The 24,582-nt window shown below is 39.8% G+C and overlaps 1 protein-coding gene across 1 annotated transcript; it reads left to right on the top strand.

Moving 5' to 3' along the window:
- The first annotated feature begins 585 nt into the window (after positions 1-585).
- Positions 586-22,466, top strand: LOC123621067 (Golgi apparatus membrane protein TVP23 homolog B). The gene is made up of 7 exons (XM_045526832.1): positions 586-747; positions 5,787-5,869; positions 7,349-7,493; positions 13,112-13,201; positions 14,390-14,521; positions 19,812-19,940; positions 21,298-22,466. The coding sequence occupies exons 1-7, from the start codon at positions 736-738 to the stop codon at positions 21,322-21,324; spliced, it is 618 nt and encodes a 205-aa protein (XP_045382788.1). The 5' UTR covers positions 586-735; the 3' UTR covers positions 21,325-22,466.
- The last annotated feature ends 2,116 nt before the right edge of the window (positions 22,467-24,582 follow it).

Raw genomic sequence — 24,582 nt, 5'->3', positions numbered from 1 at the left:
CTTACACTGTAAGGATACCACTATCACCCCCACTTTATGATTGAGAAAAGAAGTACATAAAGGTTGGTTATATAATTGGTAATAGAGGACCCAGGACCCCAAACTCCAAGGCGCATGGTCTCTACTATTTCTTACTGTTTCCTAGCATCTAAGATTATTTTATCCTTCCATAATAATTCCCTCCATCGTCCTCTTGCCTTGTTCTTCTTAATAACGTTCTACCCCTTCAAAAGAGCACGTTTATTTTTTTAACTGCTTCTAAAATTTAAAGCACAAAATGTGATACTGTACAAAAATACATGTCATTGTGTAACACTCAAACAAAATTCATTTATGGCATAATTAAGTCCCGACCCCTTCACTCATGGCATCGACGCTGGCGGTAATGACTTTAGGGTTTGCACCCAGTAGATAGCAAACATTTCTCTGTAACACAAACCACGAAGCTTTCTCCTTGGAGCCTACAGTGGTCCTGGTTTCCTTTCCCAGCTCCTTTTCGCTCCCGTTTGGACCAGATTTGGCTCCCGCCGGGTCTGCACTTCTCGCCCCGCCCCCGGCCGCCCCGCCCCCGAGTTGCTCTTCCCGCGAGGCGCCTCAAAGCGGAAGTGGGGCGGGACTGGGGCTTGTGTATAGGCCCCTCCTGGTCTGTGGTAACGGATTGCGTCAGTTCCGGTTCGGACCTGGCGGCTGCCGCGCTGACGTGGCTCCCGGAAGTGGGGCTGGCGCAGGGTCGCCATGTTGCAGCAGGTGAGGGGCGCTGGGAGAGGCGGCGGCTCTTGGGGGCCCGCCTGCAGGGTCCGTAGGGCGGGAGTCGAGCGTCTCCGCCCGGCACCCGAACCCGAGGAGGAGCGGGGTGCGCGGGCGGGAGTGGAGTGCCGTGGCTGTTGTCCAGGGCGGGCGGCTGGCGCTCCGAGGGCTCTGGTGGAGGCGTGACCCAGGCGGCGCTGAGCCCGGCGTCTTGGGGCTGTGGAGAAGCCGACTGCCAGCAGACGTGGAGCGCTGGGTGGGCCCTGTGCTGGGCTGCAGAAGCGCTCCGGGGTGAGGTTGCGGGTGGTCTCTCCTCAGCCCTCGGTGCGTAAACGGGGGCGAGGGGGAGCGGCCTGCGGGCATCTCTTAGCTCCTCCTTGCCTGACTTCTAGGGGTGCGCTGCGGTCTTTTAGGAACAGGCGACACTGCCAGAGCCCTGCTTTCAAGTTACTGGTAGCAAACTGACTTTGATGGTGATTATCACGTTTTTGCCCTTAGCGTTAATTATAGGCCACAGGTTTACAACTGAAGATTGGTAAAATGAATAATCTCTTCCTTTTAGGAAAAAAAATTAACTGTTTATAATCACTTAGATTATCTTAAGTGTTTTTTCTTTTGGTTCACAAATAACTTATTGAGGGACTACTATGGCCCAGACACGGTTCTAGGCCCAGGGATAGGGCTGTGAACGGTACAGACAGGTTTCTTGCCCTGAACTGTCAGTTTGGGGCAGTGAGTTCTAGGAGATGGGGGCAGTAAAGGAGGTCGGGTGACCTGATAAATTACATAACTAAAGATATTTTCAGATAATAACAGCAAAGACAGGGTGATGAAATAGTATCTGAGGATAGGACAACTAGGATTTATGGTCAGAAAGACCACTTAATGAGGAGATGACTTCAGTGGAGACAGTCCAATGATGGTTAAATTCAGCTCTCTGAATTTGCTCCCAGGCCAAATGAGGCTGGAGAAACACACAACCGTGCTGACTGTTCCCACTTTTAAGTTGTGACTATGAACCTCAGATGAGCCCTCAGTGCAGCAATCATAGTCCCCTCACTCTCCCACCTTCCTAGGCAACTATTAAAACTTCTGTCTTCTCAAACATTTATTCCCTTATTCTGTCTTAGCTGACAGCCTTGCTTCTTCTGAGAGGTGGAAGGCATCAGAAGAGAATTTTCACACCACCTGCCTATGTGTATGCATCTTTACCCATAATCTCGCATGTATTCTTTTGTTGAACTGTTTTTGCCCCATTCTTAAGCCCTCTGCTCTACTTGTGCACTGGTTTCCATCCCCTCTTGCCTACTGAAAGGCATTATTCTGCAGTTCTCTTTCCTGCATGGTCAGTCTTTTTTTTTTTCCTTTTTAGAAGCTTGTTCACATCAGCATATAAACATGCTTTAATTTCTCCTATCTTAAAAAATAAAAACTTGACCTCACATGCCCTTTCAGCTGTCACCCCAGTCTTTGTTCCTTGAAAGACTTGTCTATATTTGTCTCTTAATTCTTCTGTTCTCTCATATCCATTCTGGTTAACCTTTTTCCTCCACGCCTGCCGTACTGAACTACTCTTAGGGAGGTCACTGATGGCCAGTTAAAATTACAGTGGTCACTTGGTTTTAATCTTACTTGTGAACAAAATTTGTCACAGTTGGTCTGATCATCCTCCTGGAAGCACTTCATTTGGCTTCCAGAACACCACCCGTCACCCTCCCCTGGCTCACCTCCCACTGTTTGGTACTTCCTTTTCAGTGCCCACCACCTATTCCTTCTTAACTTTCTGACCTCTAAAAATTGGAGTGCCCACGGTCTCTCTTTGGCATCTTTATCCTTTTAGCTGTTCAGGACAAAATCTTTAGCATCTTCCTTGACTCTTTTTCTCTTACCTCCCATTCAACCCGTCAGCAAATCCTGTCAGCTCTACCTTAAAATGTATTTGGAATCTGTCTGGTTTTCACCACTGTATCCACCCTGGATCAGTCCATTACTTCTTGCCTCCATTATTGAAGTGGTCTCCTAACCAGTGTCTTACTTTGTGTCTTTGTCTCTCCCCCTCCCCCCAACCTCCAGCTTCTTACTACAGTAGCCAGAATTTTCTTTTTAATGGGTGAGTCAGAACATGTCAGTCCTATGCTCCAAACACTGTAATAGTTCTCCCTCTCAGATTTTTTTTGAAGTTCACATGCTAGCATCTTAAATGATCCAAATTCAAACTTCTGATTTTGCCCCAAAATCTGTTGTGCTCATGGTCTTCCTCACTTGGTAAATGCAACTCAAAAAGGGCAGTGCTATTTGTCCTTTTTTTTTTTTTGGCTGTACACTCACATCAGTGCCTGGCACATAGTGGACACTGTATTACTGAATGAGAAGAAGCCAGTCTTTCCAAAGAGCAGGGGAAGAGGAGTGTTCTAGGTAGTGTGAACTGTGCAGAAGGACCTGATGGGGTTCAAGTTTGGCATGTTTAAGGAACTAAAAAGAAGGCCAGTCTGGCTGGAGGTTAGTTACTGTATAAGTTTCCTATTGCTGCTGTAGCAAATTACCATAAACTTAGTGGCTTAAAACAAATTTATTGTTTTACAGTTCTGGTGGTCAGAAGTCCGAAATGAGTCTCAAGGGGCTAAAAATCAAGGTGTGGGAAGGCTGTTGTTCCTTTTGGAGGTGTGAGGGGAGAAATCCATTTCCTCGCCTTTTCCATCTTCTAGAGGCTAGTAGTGGTCCCTTCCTCCATCTTCGAAGCCATCAGCATAACATTGAGATCCCTCTCTCATCTCTCCTTTTCCTTGTTTTATCTCCTTCTCTGACTCTCCTGTGTCTCTCTTATAAGTACTATTGTGATTGCATGATTTGGCCCACCTGAATAATTGAGGATAATTCCCCCTCCTCAATATCCTTAATTTTATTACATCTGCAGAATTCTTTTTTGCCAAGTAAATTTACATATTCGTAGGCTCCAGGGATTAGAACCTAGACATCTTTGCAGGGGTGAGAGAAGGCATTATTAAGCCTAGTGCATTTAATGAAGGGAGAATGGCCTGAGATAAGGTCTAGAGGTGGGCAGGGGTCAGATAGATTGTGATAGGTCAAGATAAGGAGTTGGTTTTTTATTGGAAGTGCTGTGGGTTTTAAGGGAATGATCTGCTGTGAAAAAATCTCTGCTGGATAGAGCTTCAACAATGGGGGTTAGGAGCAGAAGGCCTGGACTTTTTATTCATAACATCATATGTTGGATGTTGGCTGCATATTATAAGCATCCTGGGAGCTTTAAAAAAATCCAGATACCTGGATCATACCTCAGCAATTATATTGAATCCCTGGGGGTGATATCCAGGTACCAGCTTTTTTTTTTAAAAAAAAAGAAAAAACAAAACCCCAAACCAAAACAAGCATTCCAGTCTGTAGCCAATGTTGAGAACCAGTGGTCTCATAGATCTAAATCCATTTGCCTTCCCAGCCTTAGCTTGTACTCTGCTTCTTCCACCCTTCACTTACTGTGTGGGCTACTTGGCCTTTTCCTGTATTCCCACATCTGTGCCTTTGAACATATACTTAGTCTAGGGACTAGAGTGAGCAGGAGGCCTTCGTGGACTGTTAAGGCCTGGCTGACAAACCGTCTGCCAGGAAGCTTCTCCAGTGTTCCCATTTGCACTTACAGTTCTCCTGGTACCAATCACAGTCTGCTGTGTATTATAGGTAGTTGCCCTCTTTGCTTATCACGCCTTCAACAAATATTGTACCATTTGGCCGGTTGCTCTGCTGGACACTAGGACTTACTACGTACAGTACAGACAGTCCTTGTCCTCTAGTAGTTTAGTCTAGATGGAGATAGGAGGGTGCAGACTTGCAGTAAGAGGACCCTGAGATAATTGTTCAAATGGAGATTTGTCCAAGTGCCATGGGAACCTGGGGGTTTCAGGGAAAGTTTCTCAGGTATTTCAGTATTTGAGCTGAAACTTGAAGGATGATTTGGTATTTGCCTGATGGTGAGCTAGGTAGCAGCTGGGGACGGGAACAACTTTCTGAGTAGACAAAATACATGAAAGGCAGAAAGATGGGAGTGTCCGTAGTGTTCTCAGAGACCGTGTAGTAGCAGTATTGCTGCAGTTTCTAGTGGAGAAGTTGTTTTATCCTGTGTGTGTAGAGGTGCCATTGAAAAATTTGAGCAGGGGAGTGACATGGAAAGATTGCCCCAGGCAAGGTGGAAGAGAGGCTGGAACATGCCTGAGATTGGAGATACAGGCAGAGAGGCTGGTGAGCGGCACTAGGAGAGGCACAGGAACAGCTTCTTGTGGTTGAGGTTGAGGGGGAATTGCAGTGACTTGAGTTATGAACCACTCTACAGAAGCTCAAGATGGTGAAAGAAAGGAATGCTATGCAAGGTAGAAGATTGAAGGGGAGATTCAGGATCAGGTTTTATAAAAAATCTTTTTCTCCCAACAAGTGGCATTTGAAGAAATTTGTATGCTGATTAGAAAGATCTAATAGAAACATTTGAAGATAGAAGAAAGTGTAAATATGTAAACAAAGGGAAAAATGACGGAACAAGCCCCCGAGGAGGCATGAGAAGAAGAGATTCAGAGCACAAATAATTGGTTCAGCCTTAGATAAGAAGAGAGGGAGTTGTGAATAGGAGTCATGGAAACAGGGACGCAGTCAGATGATTTTGTGAAGGACCCGAAAACGTCGAGTTTATCCCTGATAGCCTTAGCTTTCTCTATGACTTGGGAGAGAGCAACTGAAAATAGATGTACTAATGAGTTTACAGGACTGTCTTGTGCACCACAGTGTTTTCTCGCAGTGCTCAGCAGTCAGGGGCAGGGGAGGAGCAGCAGATTGCTGGATCACCGCAGGAGGCTTTTGCCAGATGATTGGAGTGGGGGTGGAGGGTCTGCACATGCCCCTTTTCCTAGGTTGTGGGTTGCTGTGACCATATCCTAATTTTATCTTTTTTTTTTTTGATGAGTGTGCAACTTTGCATGTGGTGGCTGTGTAAATACTGAATTTCATTTTGCTTCATGGATATTTAATTTGCCTACTAGGACAGTAATGATGACACTGAAGATGTTTCACTGTTTGATGCAGAAGAGGAGACAACTAACAGACCAAAAAAATCCAAAATCAGGTACGAGGATAGCTCACCGAGTTGTGTTGGTGTCCAGTGCTGTTTTGTTCATAGGTGGCAGCCAATGGGAGTCAAGGCAAAGTGGTTGTGATGTGCTTGTGAACATTTTTTTTTTTGTGGGGGGAAAAGTCTCGCTTTGTCACCTAAGCTAGAGTGTCATGGGGTCCGCCTAGCTCATAGCAACCTCCAACTCCTGGGCTCAGGCAATCCTCCTGCCTCAGCCTCTCTAGTAGCTGGGACTACAGGCATGCGCCACCATGCCCAGCTAATTTTTTCTATTTTTAGTAGAGACGGGGTCTCGCTCTTGCTCGGGCTGATCTCGAACTCCTGACCTCAAGTGATCCTCCCAAGAGTACTGGGATTACAGGCATGAGACATTGTGCGCCCGATGTACTTGTGAATATTGTATATTGCTAGTTTGATATTTAGTATGAGACAATGGTGTCATTTCAGATGTTTTTGGGAATAATTGGCATATGGAATTTTGCTTTATATAGAGTTTTTAAATCAGCAAATTCAATTGTTTGAGCACCTGTGTTTTTAATTCCTTGCTACTGTTTTCTAAGGATGCACCATTTCATTATATAGTTTCTGTAGATACATTACATTTTGATTTATTGTGCAAATTTCAGAATTACATCTTTTGTATAAAAAACATGAAACTATCAAGCCAGACATATTTCTGTTCTAATTTAGTTCTCTCTAGTGTAAAGAAATTCACTTAATGAAATCAAATTCCACCTGAACCTTAAAAACATGCTAAGTGAGGATGCCAGTCCCCAGAGACCACATGTTGTATGATTTCATTTACATGAAATGTCCAGAATAGGCAAATGTATAGAGACAGAAGATAAATTGTGGTTACCCAGGGCTGAGGGGGTTGGAGGTAAATGGGGAGTGACTGCCAGTGGGTACAGTTTTCTTTTTGGGGTGATAAAAAGTTGTAAAATTTGTTGTGGTGATGGTTGCACAACACTGTGAATATACTAAAAACCATTAAATTGTATACTTTTAAATAGGTGAATTGTAGGGTATGTGAGTTATATCTCAATAAGGCTGTTAAAAAACCAAAAACTAAAAAAACTCTACCTGGTAGTGACTTTGACTTAATGCCTGAAGTGAATTCAGAGGGCCTAGGAATTCTTTTGGTATGATTTGAAAACAGGATTCAAATCCTAAGACTATAGTTTCCTTATTTCTCCAAGCTAGGTATAGTTTCTCGTTATATATTTTGTGAAAGTTTATATTCAGTGAGGGGTTAAAGTCCTGTTTACATACTGTATTTTCTGTGATGACAAGGCCCAGTCAAATACTGGGGCTTAGGAAAAAAGAGAAATAGGAGATTTGCTTCCTCCTCAAGTCATCTTATTTTGACAAAACTCTTCACGGTTATGCCAGAGCTAAAACATTATTCATCTCCATCTGCTAGTACCTGTAGTAAATGTAACTGTATTTCTTTTATTATGTTTTGGTTTTCAGACATCCAGTGGCATCATTTTTCCATTTATTCTTTCGAGTCAGTGCAATTATCGTCTATCTTCTCTGTGAATTGCTCAGCAGCAGCTTTATTGCCTGTATGGTGACAATTATCTTGTTGTTGTCATGTGACTTTTGGGCAGTGAAGGTAGGTTTGATTGTCTTTATTTTAAAATTATATTTAATATGAGATTGAATGACACGAACAATAAAAAATATGAAACCTAGCATTTTGGATTGGTATTAATTTATCTCTTTTGTTACTTCAGGCCACATCTGTGTTAAATGCTACATGTATCAGATAGATATATCACTACATGTCATCACTTTATATGTTCTACATACATCAGAACATGTAGGTTATTATACTACTGAGTTTTCTGTGCCACGTCAGCCTCCATTAGTTTTAAATTAAGTGAACAAATGTGACTAGCAGCCACAGACCCTACTTAATCAGACCTCTAGTTTTGCTTCAGGACCACCTCCAGGTGTTCTGTGTATAATCTCTAGATAAGGTCCCAGTATAGTTTGTCCACAAATACTTAAAAAGTACCCACCTTTTGCAGAGGCTTCTGAAGGAGCTCTAGGGCAGTGTTTCTCAACCAGAAGCAAGTTTGTGTGCCATAGGACATTTGTCAACGCCTGAAGACATTTCTTTTGGTGGTTACAACTGAGGATGGGGAATGTGATAATGGCGTCTAGTGGGTAGTGGCCAGGTGTGCTGCTAAACATCTTAAGATGTACAGGACATCCCCCCTGCACTGCAACAAAGAATTTTCTGGCCCAAAATGTCAATTGTGCCAAGGTTGAGAAACCTGCTGTAGGGGATAGAGAGGAGTGTAAGAAATGGTTTCAAACTTAAAGGCAGTGATGGGGTAGAGGGAGGGATGGATAGATAGTTACCTTGATAGATGAATATGTAATGAAATAACTATAATAAGATAGTAAATGTAGACTCTATTCTAGGAGGTAGGTATCTGGGTATGCACTGTAAGATTTAACTTTCCTGTGTATTTGAAAATTTCTTAGTAAAATAATGGAGGGAAAAAATCAAAGGCTAATTTTGGAATTTCAGGGACATGTATACTGATTCAAAGACCTGTAAGATGTTACACGTCTATTCACACCCACCAACCCAGCCATTTTTAGGTCTTTTAATTCTTGCAGATATCAGAAGTGGTTGGCTGGGTGATGGCCAGTTTCCATAGTCCACATAATGCTGAGAAGGAAGATTTCAAAGGTCTGTTTTCTTTAGGCTTTCTTTTGTCCACTCTTCTTTGGTTTGTATCTCTTTGAATTTCTTCTGTTGCTTTATGCTCTAAAATGTTTACTGTATCCTGGTTACAGTTTTGTTTTGATGAATGTTTCTTTTTGTTGTTCATACAATTTCTGTTCAACCAGATAGAACATTGCCTCAGTCAGTTCTTCCTGGTAGTTTCCAAACTTTTATAATTAAATCCTTCTGGGTTAAGGGTTTTAAAAAACATGATCAAAATAGTATATGTTCTGATTTTTCTTTTTTTTTTAAACAAAGGCTTAAAAAATGGTCACCCTTTTATCCTTGGCAAAATTACTTATAGATATGCAAACAATTGTGATATGAAGCAAAATGAAGAAGTTAAGAATGGATAAATTATTAAATGGACTTGGGAAAGGGGGTATGCAGGGTTCTGAAACTAGTTAAAGCAGAGATGTGTCATAACTCTCATAAATCTCAATGCAGTTGTCTAAAGAGATCTAATTATTAAAAAGAAAAATAAAATCGATCTTCATCTAAAATCCTAGGTGATAATAATAAAGACCAAGAAGAGGTGGAGCAGGGAGGGTAGTTTAAAAAGTATGTTATGGGGTTTGTGGTTTTTACTTTACTCTGAAAAATAGAGTAAAAAAAGGTTAAATAATGGTTTTTAAAAATGTAATGGCAATTATTAGTAAAATTTAAAGGAAGTTGTGTATCTTTGGAACATTGGAGAAGATGGGCGCACCTAAGACAGTTCATATAGCAAAAGAAGGAAAACAGCAAGTGTCAGAGTGTCAAGGAAGCTCAAGTATCACAAAGCCCACGTACAAGGTGATGGAAGGAATTGCAAATTTGTTACAGCAGTACATGAATTTGGTTAAACTCCCCTTTTAAAAATAAGAATTCTAAGATTTGGTCAAAAATCAACCAAAACTCTTACTAAAATAGTGACATTAGAAAAAAATAAAAGAGGGCAGAGATAACATCAGACTAATTCAAACAAAGAGAAACCTGACATTATAATATTATCAGACAAAATAGGAGTCAGAGTAAGAAAGCACTAAATGGACTAAAAAAGGGTCATTTTATGAGCTACAGTGAATGAAGATCATTCACAGAATAAAATTATATCAAATTATAGTGAAAAATATTAGAAATACTAGAAGATGGAAGAAGTATGCATTATGATAGTTTAACAAACCACTGTCTTTCACAGATCAAAGTGCCAGAAAATAAATATGGTCTAAAGGATCTGAATGAAATAATAAATAAGGTCAGTTTAATAGCAGTATTTGGGACTTTGTTTGTACAGAGATAATACCTTCTTGTTTAGTGTCTGTGGAATATTTACAAAAAATTAAATATCATTATGAAGAAATCCAAATAAATTGCCCAAAGTGCTTATATATTCCAGGTCAATGAAACAAAGCTAGAAATTAATAAAAAGTGGTTGTCAAAATTGAAATTCTCTTTAAAAAGACATCCTATTAAATATCTTTGTTTATAAAGGAAACAAAAACTATAAATACAGATTATTTACACCATAATGACCATGATCATCTACAATCACATTTAAAGAATGTGTGTAGGCCGGGCGCGGTGGCTCACGCCTGTAATCCTAGCCCTCTGGGAGGCTGAGGCAGTGGATCGCTTGAGGTCAGAAGTTCGAGACCAGCCTGAACGAGACCCCGTCTCTACTAAAAATAAAAATAAATTATCTGGACAACTAAAAAAAAAAATATATATATATATAGAAAAAATTAGCCGGACATGGTGGCGCATGCCTGTAGTCCCAGCTACCCGGGAGACTGAGGCAGTAGGATCGCTTAAGCCCAGGAGTTTGAGGTTGCTGTGAGCTAGGCTGAAGCCACGGCACTCACTCTAGCCCAGGCAACAAAGTGAGACTCTGTCTCAAAAAAAAAAAAAAAAAAAAAAAAGAATGTGTGTAAAACTGAATTCAGAGGGAAAATGATAGACTAAAGGCGTTTATTATTAGACAAAAAGAGTGAAAATAATGGACTACTGTGGTCCAGAAGTTTGAAGAACAAAAGCAATAAGCCTGAGAGAAATTATGAAAATAATAATGATGAAAACAGAAAGTAAAGAATGGGCCAGGCGAGGTGGCTCATGCCTGTAATCCTAGCACTCTGGGAGGCCGAGGCGGGCGGATCGTTTGAGCTCAGGAGTTCGAAACCAGCCTGAGCAAGAGCGAGACCCTGTTTCTGCTAAAAAATAAAAAGAAATTAGCTGGACAACTAAAAATAATAGAAAAAATTAGCTGGGCATAGTGGCGCATGCCTGTAGTCCCAGCTACTGAGGCAGAAGGATTGCTTGAGCCCAGGAGTTTGAGGTTGCTGTGAGCTAGGCTGATGCCACGGCGCTCTAGCCGGGTGACACAGCGGGACTCTGCCTCAAAAAAAAAAAAAAAAAATAGAAAGTAAAGAATGGAAAATGGGAACATGGAGGAGTTTGAAAATATTCTGAGAGTTCTTTGAAAATGCCAGTAAAATAGACCTGTGGCTGTTCTCGGTCCCCTTTGCCAGCTCTTCTCTTCTCCTTAGCCTTTAAACGTTGGCATTTCTGTGGTAGGAATTTTGGTCTCTAAGGCTCCTCCTTTTCTTCTGCGGTAAAGAGGGCCACCTGTGCTTCTGGTTTTGACTGGTGATCTGTAAGCTTTGTTGGCTCCCAGATCTGTGTCTCCATCCAGCTTTGTCCTCAGAGTTCCAGACCTCTCCATCTGTCGTCTTGACATTTTTCCATGGCTGTCTTGAAGACATCTCAATCCAACATGTATAAAATACTACTTGTCATCCTCCACACCCAAAATGCTCCTTTTTTGTAACTGTTCCCTTTCACAGGGCCTGGAGTTGCTATTTTTTTACTTGAGCAAACCAGAAATGTATAAGTTACCTCTTTCCTACCCCATATGCAGTTAATCACCGGTCCCATAGTCACTTTCTTCCCTAGGGTTTCTGTGCCTGCTGCTCTATCTGGAGTGCTCTTGTTGTTCCCGCATCACCTTGATTCAGGGTTCCCTATCTGTTTTGTGCCATGGACCCCATTCACAGTCTCCTCAAACTATGAAGGTTTTTAAATACATAAGATTACAAAGGAAGTAACTTATATTGAGATAAAATTTTGAAATATTAAAAAGGTAAAATTTTGATTTAATTATGTGTACAGTACTTTCCTCTTATTTGCAGTTTGCCTTTCTGTGGTTTCAGTTACCCATGGCATGGTACAGTAAGGTATTTTGAGAGAGACACAACATTTATATAACTTTTATTACAGTATGCTGTTATAATTATTCTATTTTGTTATTAATCTCTTACTATCCCCAATTTTTAAGTTAAATTTTATTGTAAATATGTATAGGAAAAAACATAGTATACATAGGGCTCAGTACTATCCATGGTTTCAGGCGTCTACTTGGGGTCTTGGAACATATCCTCAGCAAATAAGCGGAGACTTTGGTACTACTTTATGAATATATTAATAGTAAGGTCTAGCGACAGGTCTAATAACTACTTTCAAGGCAGTGATGAGCATAAACAATATTTTGAGATAAATGCAACAAGTGTAGTACAAAGTGAAAAAGTACCTGTGGTTTTTATTGTGACAAAGTAAGGGGTACTGTTAATTCTATCTGTGTACATGGTTTCTTGTCAACATTCATAATTTAAAAATACATTAAATTTTAATGAAAATAAAGATAATTTTTTCTCCTGAATCAGAACCCCTGAATCTATTAGTGGACATCACTAATTACACATCCCCTGTATTGGTGACTCCTACTTACCCTTTTCATTTCATTCTGAAGGTTGATTCCTCGGGGAGTCATTCTCTGATACTCGGATTAGATCAGATTTCCTGGTATACTCTTCAAGCGTCCCACACATTTTCCTCATAACACTTACCACAGTTGGTAATGGTGCATTTGTGCAGTGGTTTTCTGCCTCTCTTCCCCACAACACTTAATAGCTCCTGAAGGCAAGGATGGTGTCTGTTAGTCACCCTGCTATTACCAGCACATAGTAGGTGCTCAGTAAATGTTTGTTGAGTAAATAAACATTAAGAAAGCTATCAAAGTAAAGTGTTACATTAGTAAGCTGGAAAAGAGCTGGGTACATTTGAGGGACTTAATGAAGGCCAGTACCTATAACCATTTTTAGGGATATATACTTGTAAAATATATGTAGCGATAGTCAGAATATAAGATAGGTCACAGCTGCCAAAGAGCAAGGGGCTTAGGAAGAAATTAGGAAATTGGAGAAAGGACAAGTGTTCATGAAGGAAAAGGGCGGGGTGTAAATGTTTATGGATGGACTTGTTGCTTACCCTGTCGCCTCATTGCCATTTTACTTGGTCTTGTAGACAGGCCTGATAGATAGTGGTCTTTGTTAACTGGATATTATGGAGGTAAAGCTGAAGAGTTTTGATTGTGAAATGTTACACTAAGATGTGCGCTTATGGTAGATCTTCAAATAATGTTTTACAATATGTGTGTTTATATTAACCTTTACCAGAATGTCACAGGTAGACTAATGGTTGGCCTACGTTGGTGGAATCATATTGATGAAGATGGAAAGAGCCATTGGGTGTTTGAGTCCAGGAAGGTAAGCTGCCTTTTTTTTTTTTTTTAAATAAAATAGTATCATTTGATAAATTATGTGTAAATTACATTTGAATATTTAAGGAAGAAGTGTTCAAGATTAAAATCACTACACCCAATCACTTGGCATATTAGTACTAAACCAGATGGCCTTTTAAAACTTAGTAGATTTTTCTGTCTAGTTCAGGACAGAAACAAGGGATGTACAGGACAGAGTCCTGAGAGAGGACATTAGGTCAGAGTTTATACAGTATACTAAGCTGTCTATCAGGGTTTGCTGATACAAGATCTCTTTCTGCTGCCCCCAGCTTTGTTGCCTTGCCAGGTGTCTGCATGGCTCCCTCTATGTCCAGCAGATAACTGCTTCCAATATCTTGTTCTCTCTGCTCCCATGGTCATCTTCCACTTCTGGGCAGGAAAAAGAAAGGGAAGGATTGCAACTGTATAGAAAATCTGAATTGATCAGAGCAGTCTATTCTTTAAGCCTGTGCCTTCAGGAGTCCTGCAGGGGACCCTTGTCTGTTTTGGGTTAGCCTGCTACTCAATAGTAAATATTCAGTTTGCCTGTGGAAATCAATTTGGGAGGCAGAGGACAGTACCAATTAAATTGCTTGCCTTCTGCTTGGAAGGGCCTTGATTAAGTAATACTTCTCAGAAAGCAGCACTGTGCTCAGTGAGCCTGTATTCCTTTATATCATAAAATCTACTTTGGAAACAATTCACCACCTTTGTAACTTCCTGGATATTGCTAAGACATTTTGATCATGTCCAGAATCCTTTGATTCCATTTCTTTCTATGGACTCTGACTTGACCTTTTGGTCTCCAGGATGACTGTACCCTTGATTTCCTTGATCTTCACGCAAAAGGTATTATTCAAAGCTTCCTTATGAATAAGTAGTATAAGTGTGAGAAGAATTGAGGAGAAGCCTACCAGAGACCAGTGTTTATTGTCTTAGGTCATGATAAACTGTCCATTCTGCCCTAAAAATGCAAAATTCTTGAGTTAAAGTATACTAAAATCATTTCCTAAAATTATAGCAGTGGTAGAGTCATTAACTGATTTATAACTTAGGACTTGGGTTGTCCGTATTAATATTTGAATTTGAGGGTAAAGTGTTTTTTATTAAAAATGTTAAACTTTGTACTGATAAATCTCACAACAGTGATGATTGAATTTATGTTCTTTTGTAGGCGTCCCCTCAAGAGAATAAAGCTGTTTCAGAGGCTGAATCAAGAATCTTTTGGTTAGGACTTATTGCTTGTCCAGTGCTGTGGGTGATATTTGCCTTCAGTGCCCTCTTCTCCTTCAGAGTAAAGTGGCTGGTGAGTGTCAGTGTAGAACTTTTAAATAATCCGCTGGATGTCTGGTGGTAATCATAATAAACCTTCTGTGCCCTTCATACTGGGGACCCACTTGAACAGGCAGCTTCTCGTGTATTCCCAGGCTCTGTTTCCCAACTCCATTTTTCTCTAAGTACCAGAGAGCAGATCCTATAAAAGACCCCATTTCACCAGTATGTCTATAACAGAGTGGTCTTTTCTGAAAATAGTGGTTGGTAACCTGCTTTGTTTACCTATTGTTGCTTAACATCACCCCAAAATTCAGTGGCTTAGAACTGCAGTAATTTTATTATTTCACTGTTTCTGTGGGTCAGGATCTTGGGAAGGGCTCTGCTGGGAGATTCTGGCTTGGGGTCTTGAGGAGCTGTAGTCATACGGTGGTTGGAGTGGTTGGAGGCTGCGAGACATCTCCTCTTCATGAGGTCCCATGGCCTCTCCACATGTCTCTCCACGTGGCTTAGTTTGGGCTTCCTCACATGGTGGCCTTCTGGCAGTGGGAATGCTTGCATGGAGGCCCAGAACTCCGCTCGGGGTGTTCTAGCTTAAAAACTGAATTGTTGGCCGGGCGCGGTGGCTCACGCCTGTAATCCTAGCACTCTGGGAGGCCGAGGCGGGTAGATCGCTCGAGGTCAGGAGTTCGAGACCAGCCTGAGCAAGAGTGAGAACCCGTCTCTACTAAAAATAGAAAGAAATTACCTGGCCAACTAAAAATATATATAGAAAAAATTAGCCGGGCATGGTGGCGCATGCCTGTAGTCCCAGCTACTCGGGAGGCTGAGGCAGGAGGATTGCTTGAGCCCAGGAGTTTGAGGTTGCTGTGAGCTAGGCTGACGCCACGGCACTCACTCTAGCCGGGCAACCGAGCGAGACTCTGTCTCAAAAAAAAAAAACAAAAAAAAAAACTGAATTGTTTTTTACAACTTAGCCTAAGAGGTCACACATTACTTTTGCCACCCACCCCCATTCAAGGTAATGGGAATTTAATTAGGCTCTATCTTGATGGGGGCGTGAGAAGGTTCTGGAAGAGTGTTTAGAATAGGAGATACTGTGGCTGCCATCTTTAGAAATATACTTGTTCTTTTAATAGTTGAGCTTATTCCACTTAACATTTATTGATATAAGATACATTTTGACCTTAATTATGTTTTCCCCCCAATTTTTAGTATTGTGCTATTTTGCTATATAAGTTCTCTTTTTCCTTGTGTGTGCTCATACATTCATACTTTGGGATTTGGAAGCTTTATTGTCCATTTTCAGTTCTAGTAGTTAATCTTTATTATTTTACATGTTTACATCATAACCCTCTTTTGTGAGTTAGGAAATTTATTCAATATTTATGGATTTCCTGCTATGAAAGATGGGAAAGTTAACATTCATATACTTTCTCCCATTTCTCCTGCTTCTGCCCTGGATTTTCATGTGTTATAGTCTTATTTTAGTTGTTCCAGTGGTTTTCTTTATAACATTAAGTAATTATACTTAAACCTTTTAATTGACTTAATAGATTCTGTTTAGAAAGGGAAGAAAATAAACATTTTTATATTTCTTCCTATATTCTGTGTTCCAATGTTATTTTTGTGTTGTCAAGTTTTATAACAAATTAGTTTTTGAAATGATATTCCTTATTGGCTGTTCAGTTTTTGATCTATTTTTTAAATACACTGACCTACCACCAGTCCTTTTATTGCAACTTCTCCTTTTACCTCTTAGTTGGTTATATTTTATTGTTGGGTGATATTTTCCAAAAGAACGTGTAGGTGTTATTTTCCTTTGATTCTTTTCTGTTTAAGAGTAAGAGCCTGTTGACTATTCTTGAATGATGACTTGGCTGGGTTAATATTTAGTATTCTTGGGGCACAGTGTCTGTCTTCTTGGAAGAAGTTACTCCATCATGTTCTTATATTGAATATTTTAAAGAAATCTGAGGCCAGGCTCACTTCCATGTAAGTAAGTGAATCATTTTTCTCCCTAAAGATTTTTTTTTTAATTCTTGAAATTTTAAAATATCATAACCAGGATGTGTCTCTTTATCTTTCCATAGTGAAATTTCTGGAACTCACATGCCCTTCTGACATGCAGACTCCCAGTTTTGCTTGGGATCAAGATAATTGTTTTCTTTTAAATCTTCAAAATTTATTTATGTTCTATTTTTTGACCTAATTCTGAGGTTCCAGTTATGTCTATGTTGTATCATTTTTGTCTGTTCTCATCTACTGTTTTCTCATTGCTTTAATTGTTCATCTTTTTATTTTCTATTCATTCCCCCAGCAAGTATTTTTAAGAATTCACCATATGTCAGAACTGTTCTGGGCACTGGGGATATAGGAGGGGGGTACAGTTAGGGGCTAGACAGACAGGATAACTTCTCCCGTAGAGCTTATCTTGTCATGGAGGGTAGACAGACAATGAAAAAATGTAATAGGGATCTTAAATAATGACACCAGGTAATAGGCTACTGTAGATTAGGCATCAGCAAAGGCTTTGCTCTGTATTTCCTTAGCTCTGCCAGCTCCATTGCTCCATTTTTATCTCCTGTTGTCTTACCTTCAGGGTTTTTTTTTTTTTTTGCAGGGAGACAGTCTTGCTCTGTTGCCTGGGCTGGAGTGCAGCGGTGTGATCATGGCTCACAGGTGCACGCTATCATGCCCAGCTAATTTTAAAAAATTTTTTTGTAGAGATGGGGGTCTTGCTATGTTGCCCAGGCTGATCTCAAACTCCTAGCCTCAAGCAGTCCTCCTACCTCGTCCTCTCAAAGTGTTGGGATTACAGGTGTACCTTCATGTTTTTTGACTTATCTTGAGATTCTTTAGAGTGAAACAGTCCAAGGAATGCTTTTATTTTTGTGGATTATATTTCTTTAGAGTAGATTCTTCACCTGTGTTATTATATACTATGTTCCTTTCTTATTTTCTTTTTTTTGCTATAGTTTTACATAGATGCATTTCCCTTTTTCCTTATCCATTTTGCTCATGCTTACAGTGGCAGCTCTGTGCAGACCATCCCTTTCTGGTGAATCCTCTTTGGCTGCCTTCTCACGTCTGAGGCATGTGGCTGCTGCTCTCAGCTAGAGTTTGAGTGCTGGGTTTGCTGGCCTGAGGACACAGGTGTGAGGAGGACAGCTCGGCTGGGCTCTGGCTGCCTTGGCTGGCTTGCTTGGGTTTTGTCTTCTCTTACCTGGTGGAGTTCTCATATCCTGATTGTGTTCTCTTCTGGTTCCTCTCTCCTGCTTTCGATGAGACCCTAGAGCCTTAGCATCCATTTAGGAGAGTCAGCCCAGTGATTCTCTACCAGTGTTTCCACTTCCCTAAAACAGAACAGGGAGAGCTCATGTGAAAGGCTGTTTGGTGCTGTGTGAAGACCACAGGACATGAAGGGAGTCAGGCTCACTATGAGCCTCTTACCCTCATAAGATGGTCAGTTCTCACGACCAGTGACCCTCTGTGCTTCCTCTCCTGCTGCCTTCCCATCTGCGAGGAACTGCCATGGCCAGGTGCAGGGATTTTCTTGCCTTTTTGAGTCACTGTTGTTTGGGAGGAGTTTCTGCTCTTGTGGGTATTTCTGCATTTTCTTTTCTCAGGGCTGTCTGTATCTTCTTCTGGCTTTCTGCTTCTCTCCAAGTTGTTTGGGTTGCTAATTTTAGTGAAATTTCCCTTAGTGTTTTTTTTTGGAGAGTTAGGAGCTGTGTAGAACTGTACCAAGCTGGCTTTTTCTCTGACCACCAATCCTTTTTTTGTGTTTATTGGTACTAGTTTATTTGCCTTTTTTGTTTTAAAAACAAAACAAAACAAAAAACTGTTTGCTGTCTGTATCTTAAGGGGAGGAAGGTCTTCATGTCTGACTTTTAATATAACATCTTAAACCAGAAGTCTGCTTATTTTGACTTATAAATACATTTTAAAATTTGTTGGCATTGAGCAAAATTAATATCTCAGCAAGACCTGTGCTTAGTCTGTGAATTCAGGTGCCCCCTGGCATGTTGGTACATACGTACCTAAGAGCTCCCCAATATGACAAGCGTAGGAATTTAGAGATTTGTTTAAATAAAAATACAGTTTTGTGTTTATTTAGGTAACTAGCAAGTTTGTATAATACTAATGTGTTTATTTCCATGAAACATAAGTTTAGAACAGAAAATACTGGCTCTACTTCTATTGCTAGGAGTTTGAACATGTTCCTTAATTAAACATTTAAATTCTCTGACTTGCTTAAAATAAACTACACAACTTGTTAAGTAAGGGTTAATGAGAATAAATCTGGGTTGGAAAACAGACATTTTGTTGAGCTGCTTTGCTTGTCACAGATGTAAAAGAGTAGAGGGGTTGATGCGCTGTTTATTCTCCAATAGGGGTTGGCAAACTATGGCCTGCAGGCCAAAGATGGCCCAATACCTGTTTCTGTAAAGGTTTATTGGAACACAGCCTTACCCATTTATTTGTACAGTGTCTATGGCTGCCTTTGGGCTAGAACAGCAGAGTTTAGTAGTTGCAGCAGAGACCATGTAGCCCACAAAGCGTAAAATAATTATGTGGCCCTTTATAGAAAAACTTTGCTGATCCCTGTTCTAGAATATTTCACCTTTGGACCTTCTCACATTGTCCTAATTAATTTTTCTTCCCTAATATTTAAAGAGTAGGCTTGAGTTTCTTATTCTCAGTTCTCAGTGATCTTAGTGGGGTCACCTATAGGATTGCTGATGTAGCCACAAGAAACAGCTCTGCAAAAGACAGCTCCAGGAGGAGCTCTCTCCTCACAGAAGGCAAACATCTGTTGATTGTTGCCTCAGGGCACTGAGTCTCCCTTCCCAGAAGCCAGTTGTCACACATACATTAGCATAAAGCAGAGATTCACCTCTGTCTGGTCTAGGTTTATTCAACTTGATCTACCTCCTGACCATTGTTTTGTAATTCTTAAAGGAATAATTAACATTTGACCCTTTCCTGAGTCTCATTTTCTTCGTCACTTTACCCACAGAGCCATGGGAAACATTAGAAGGCTCCCCCTACACTGCATCGCCACTGGCTAGCATGGCGCCTGGCGCATACAGCATTTGTGTTCAATGAATGTTTTTTGGGTGAATTACTCAGTGCCTTGTGCAGAGCTTATCATCAGATAGGTCTGTTCTGCCAAGTGAAGGAGGCTCATTGGCACAACCCCTGCTTTGCAGAACTTCCTCTTTCCTTCCTCTTCTGTGACAGTCCGTCTTGTCTCATTTATGGCACAGAGAAAGGTCAGTTTTAGGTCAGTAACCATGGATTATTTCCCCCTGTCGCAGGCGGTGGTTATCATGGGTGTGGTGCTCCAGGGTGCCAACCTGTATGGTTACATCAGGTGTAAAGTGGGCAGCAGGAAGAACTTCACCAGCATGGCTACTTCGTATCTGGGAAAGCAGTTTTTAAGACAAGTAAGTGTTTTCCGGATGTAATCAGTGACCAATGCAATGATTTCTAAATTTTGTAGAGTTTAATTTTTATGAAATGCTTCTTAAAAAGTTTTTTAAAGACACATAGTTATTTAAATATGAGATAATGATAAAGATGTTTTAATTGCTCTTTGGAAGCCTTTAGGACATTCTAGAAATGTATTGTCAATGTCCTAAAATATTTTAAAACCAGGAGGGATAAACTATCATTGATAATAACATTTTTTAAAAGTTACTTTTTTAGGTACTTTCCATTAAGTGTGCTGGCTTTTAAATGAATATTCTTGAAGAATGTATATCGAATGGTTTTAGGGCTTATAGCAAGAACAGGTTGAAACATAAGACTATATCATTAAAGATTGTTTTAATCTTTAATCTTTAAAAAGAGTGTTTTAAAGCACTCATGTTTCTTTCCCCCAGAACATAAATGTTTTTACTATGATTCACCAGTATCAGGGTTTTCAGTGGGATAAATAGTAGTCATAGGTAAATAGTTATTGGTTAGATCTCTTGGGAAAATTGACTAGGTCTTTATGTGAGTAATACCTTGCGTTTCTTTAGTGCAGTAGGTTGGGCAAGTAGTGTTAGTATTTAGGACAGGGTTCTCAAACTCGAACATGCGTCAGAATCACGTAGAGGGCACAAGGTTGCTAGGCTCCACCCCCAGGCTTCTTATTCAGTAGATCTTGGGGTGGAATCTCATAATGTGCATTTCTGACAAGTTTCAGTGAGATGCTGGTCCCAGGATTACACGTTAGATAACTAAAGCCCTGAGAGATATTAAGTGACTTACTCAAGAATATACAGTTAATAAGTGGTACAAAGCTCTGGCTTGATTGGACCCAGCTCTGTGTACTCAGAATTTATCGTTCTTTCCATTCTACTGTACAGTCCCTCTTACAGAAGATAAGAAGTAGAGAAAGCAGATACACCTTTTCTGTGGTCCACCTTAGGGTAATTTTCATGCATGCATGTGCTTATTAGGTTTTTTCCCCTCAAGATTTTCAGTGTTTCTGTAGGTAGGGAGGGACATTGAATACAGGTGATATTGAACCTTGAGCCTGGTGTAACATGGTTGAGGGGTTAGTGTCTTTCGTGGCACCTGGCGATTCTTTGCTCAAACGGGACAAGCTGGATATCTGGGTGGGTGATGGTTTCCATGGGTTTGTATCTTCAGCTTGTCTACTTTTTAACGTGAATGGGCCATTGAATGTAAGGTAAAGTATTAATAGTAGCTGGCTCTGATTAGAAATAGGGAATGTTTTCCTAGGCCTAGTGCTTTGAAGGCCAAGGTATGTGAAATAACTAAATATTAAGGAGAATTTTTTCTCTTTTGCAGAACACTGGAGATGATCAGACTTCCTGAATAAAGAGAGAAAGGTTATAAATTTTGTTACATTGGGGAACAACTGAAGAGATTCTTGACTTTGAACCTTTTAGAGCTCAGTCTGTGTTGCAGTGAGGAGTGTTGGGTTTGTTTTTCCACTTAACAATTTTATTTAAAAAAAAGGAAAAGTAATTTTCATATTAAGTTTTTATTTTCTTTCTAGTAGTTGGGGCTAGAAAGTATGTTGTCATTAGAAACATGGTTAAAATTTGTTTTATGGTGTACATATGTGCATAGTTATGTAGGATTAATATATCCCAAATTAATAAAAGTGTTTGTGTTCATTTATATATGTAACAGAGGCCTTTGCATTTTGATCCACGGAACATAAGAGGATGTTCTTAGTTTATCTCCAAGCTCTATGTGTTTACATATTATTTGTGTAGATTATTTTCAGAAGTAATCTTTGCTTCCATGGTAAGAGTCAGCACTTTGGCTTATATTGTTAAAATATGTACTTCATGATGAAACTTCTTAGATATACACAAGCAAGTAAAAACCAAATTCGGGCCAGTGGTGTTACCTAGTTTCTAAAATTTTGTTTATTTTTATTTGTAACAAGTCATTTACTTAAGGCCCAATTAACATAAATGGAATCTTCACAGTTTATGTTTAAGGGGATACCCAGAGGTTGCTGCTGTTCTATTTATTTTATGGCAAGGATAGCCAGATTCTACTCTGGAACTTTCTGGAAGCTCTTCAGTACTCCTTGGACTAATAAGATCTCTCTTTTATCACTAAAAGAGCACTATTCTTATGTCATGATAAGAATAGTCATTTAAATACTTGGCAAAATAAATGCCTAAAAGACTTTTTATTTTATGAATCTTTTTTTTCCTTGCTATTGTGAATCATACTTTTGTATTAATGGTATTTCTTAAAGCAATATATTTAACTGTAAACTAAACTGATCTATAAACTATTGTAGGCATCTGTAAATTCTGTTGTATGTACTGTAAACTTTGGTGGAGTCTTTTAATCAGCAGATTATGTTGTGAATGTATTTATACATTGTTAAAATATTTTTTAAGATGTTTAACTGAATAAGTATCTCTATTGTAGTGATAGCTTTGAAGGTGCAAAACTTTATATTTGCATAAAACTCTACTGTTTACAAAGCATTTGCCATGTGTAATCTCATTTAACCCTCACGCCAAATATGTGATACCTCAGATGATGAAACTGAACTTCAGATTATTGAGTGACTTTCCCAGGGAAACACATATTATAGGAATATCTATAGGATATAAAACTGGATATGTTACTATTTTTAGAGGAAATATTTGTCTCTAAATGTCTTTCCCTTTCTTAAGAATCATTAATTTGTTAAGTGCTTGTTTGCCATTTTACTTATATTCAGCTATTCCATCTGGTGAGAAAAGTTGGTACTGCACTAAAGACATGATTTTATTTAATTTGAAAGATCTAACCTAAATCTTTAGGATTGAGATTCTGTCAGGAGATACATTGATACAGTTCTTGAGGTAACTGTTATTTGAACCTGCAATCCTAAACCAAATAAGAATTGAATTTGGAACATGCATGTATTCTATGTATCTGCTAATATCCATTTTTTCCCTTCTCCAGGTTTCTCACTTAATTAGCTGGGGCTTGGCAATCTGGAATACAGATAACTTTTCCTAGATTTTATTGCTACAGCTTGGTGTGGCCATGTGACTAAATTCTAGCCAATGATACACTTCCAGGAAGTATCCTTAAAAGGAGGGATAATACCCATTTCCTCCTCTTTTTCTTTCTGCTGGCAGAAATGTAGACAGAGTAGCTGAGCTGGAGCAGCCACCTTGGACCGTGGGGTGGAGGCAGAGAAATAAGGTAGAGATTGTCTGAATCCCATCTGATGGGTACAGCAGCTCTGAACTGCCTATCTAAATTTTTGAGAGACAAAGATCTTTAAGTGTTATTGTTCTGGCTTCTCTGTTGCTCATAGCCTAACTGAATTCTTGTCAATACAATGCACTTTGAGCATCACCCATAATTGTTTCCATTAGTACAGTATTTGAGATGTAGTAATTTAATAAATACATATTTGATCTTTTCTCTGTGTAGTAATTAAGTGAACATTATAGGTGCTGATGAGTTTCACTGTTCCACTTGCTGCATAAAAATTCACCCCAAAAGTTAGCGGTATACAACAGTCATGTTATTCTCAGAAGTTCTGGGGGACAGGAATTTGGAGGGAGCACAGTGGGGACAGCTTTTCTCTGCTCAGCAGTATCTGCGGCTTAGCTAGGAAGATTTGAGGGCTGAGTTTGACCTGGCAGCTGGAGCAGGAGATATCTAAGGTGTCTCCAGCCCCGGGTCTGGAGGTCAACGTTGGCTGCATCCTGGGGCTCCAGCTAGGCTAGTGGTTTTAACATCTACATTTGTGACCTCTCTGTGTGGTTTCTGTGTGGGGGGTTATCTGGGCTTCTTCAAAACCTGACAGTGGGTTCTTACAGCCTCCCAAGAGAGCAAAACCAGAGTCTCTTCCTGGCTCTGAAGAATACGTTCTAAGATTGTATGTAAAACAGTGAGATATTATTATCTTATTCTTGTAAAAAAAAAAAAAACAGGACATACTCCCTAAAACCTTTATATTGTCATTCTTATTAAGAAAGAAAGAAAGAAGCATAGCATCTCCTCAAGAAGTCATCTTTTAGTGCTGGGGAAAAAATGTAATCTTAAATACAATTTTTCCCTACTATGATTAATTAAAAAACTACACATGGTGAGAAAATCAAGTAGTATAGAAGGGCTTGTAAAGAAAAGCAACAGTCTCTTATCCCACTCTCAATTCTGTTCCTCAGAACTGCTTCTGTTTTTACGTTTTGTGATAGTTATCTCTGTACCACTAAATAATACACTTGTAATGCTTATAGTGTTTCTAGACTTAACAACTTTATGTATTAACTGTTGACTTCCTGCTACAAAAAGGGAAGATTTAACTCAAACCCCTCCCCTACATAGAGTTTCAGCAGTGTTTTTTGTTCAGTTGTTTGTAATACTAAACGTTGTACATAAATTTCTATTTTTTTTAGTCCCATCAGTTATCTTTTGCACCTGTTGATTTCCTCTGTTAGGAATTAGTTCACTTGCAAATAACAGAAAATCCCACAAATAATAGTGGCTAAAACAAAAAACAGTTTGTGTTTTTTCCCGCAAAGGAAGTCTGGAACTAGGCAGTTGCTGGTGTCAATGCAGCTATTTAACAGCTCCATCAGGGACCCTGATGCTCTG

Source organism: Lemur catta, chromosome 15 (genome assembly GCF_020740605.2).
Source record: "Lemur catta isolate mLemCat1 chromosome 15, mLemCat1.pri, whole genome shotgun sequence".
Lineage (NCBI taxonomy): Eukaryota > Metazoa > Chordata > Mammalia > Primates > Lemuridae > Lemur > Lemur catta.
Note: the sequence above shows the minus strand (reverse complement) of the source record. Positions and strands in the feature narration are given on the sequence as shown.

What these genes read in the sequence shown, in the direction of transcription:
- LOC123621067 (XM_045526832.1), top strand. An exon ending in CCAAAAAAATCCAAAATCAG is followed by an intron (nt 5,870 to 7,348) that starts GTACGAGGATAG and finishes TTTGGTTTTCAG; the next exon opens with ACATCCAGTGGCATCATTTT. An exon ending in GTGACTTTTGGGCAGTGAAG is followed by an intron (nt 7,494 to 13,111) that starts GTAGGTTTGATT and finishes AACCTTTACCAG; the next exon opens with AATGTCACAGGTAGACTAAT.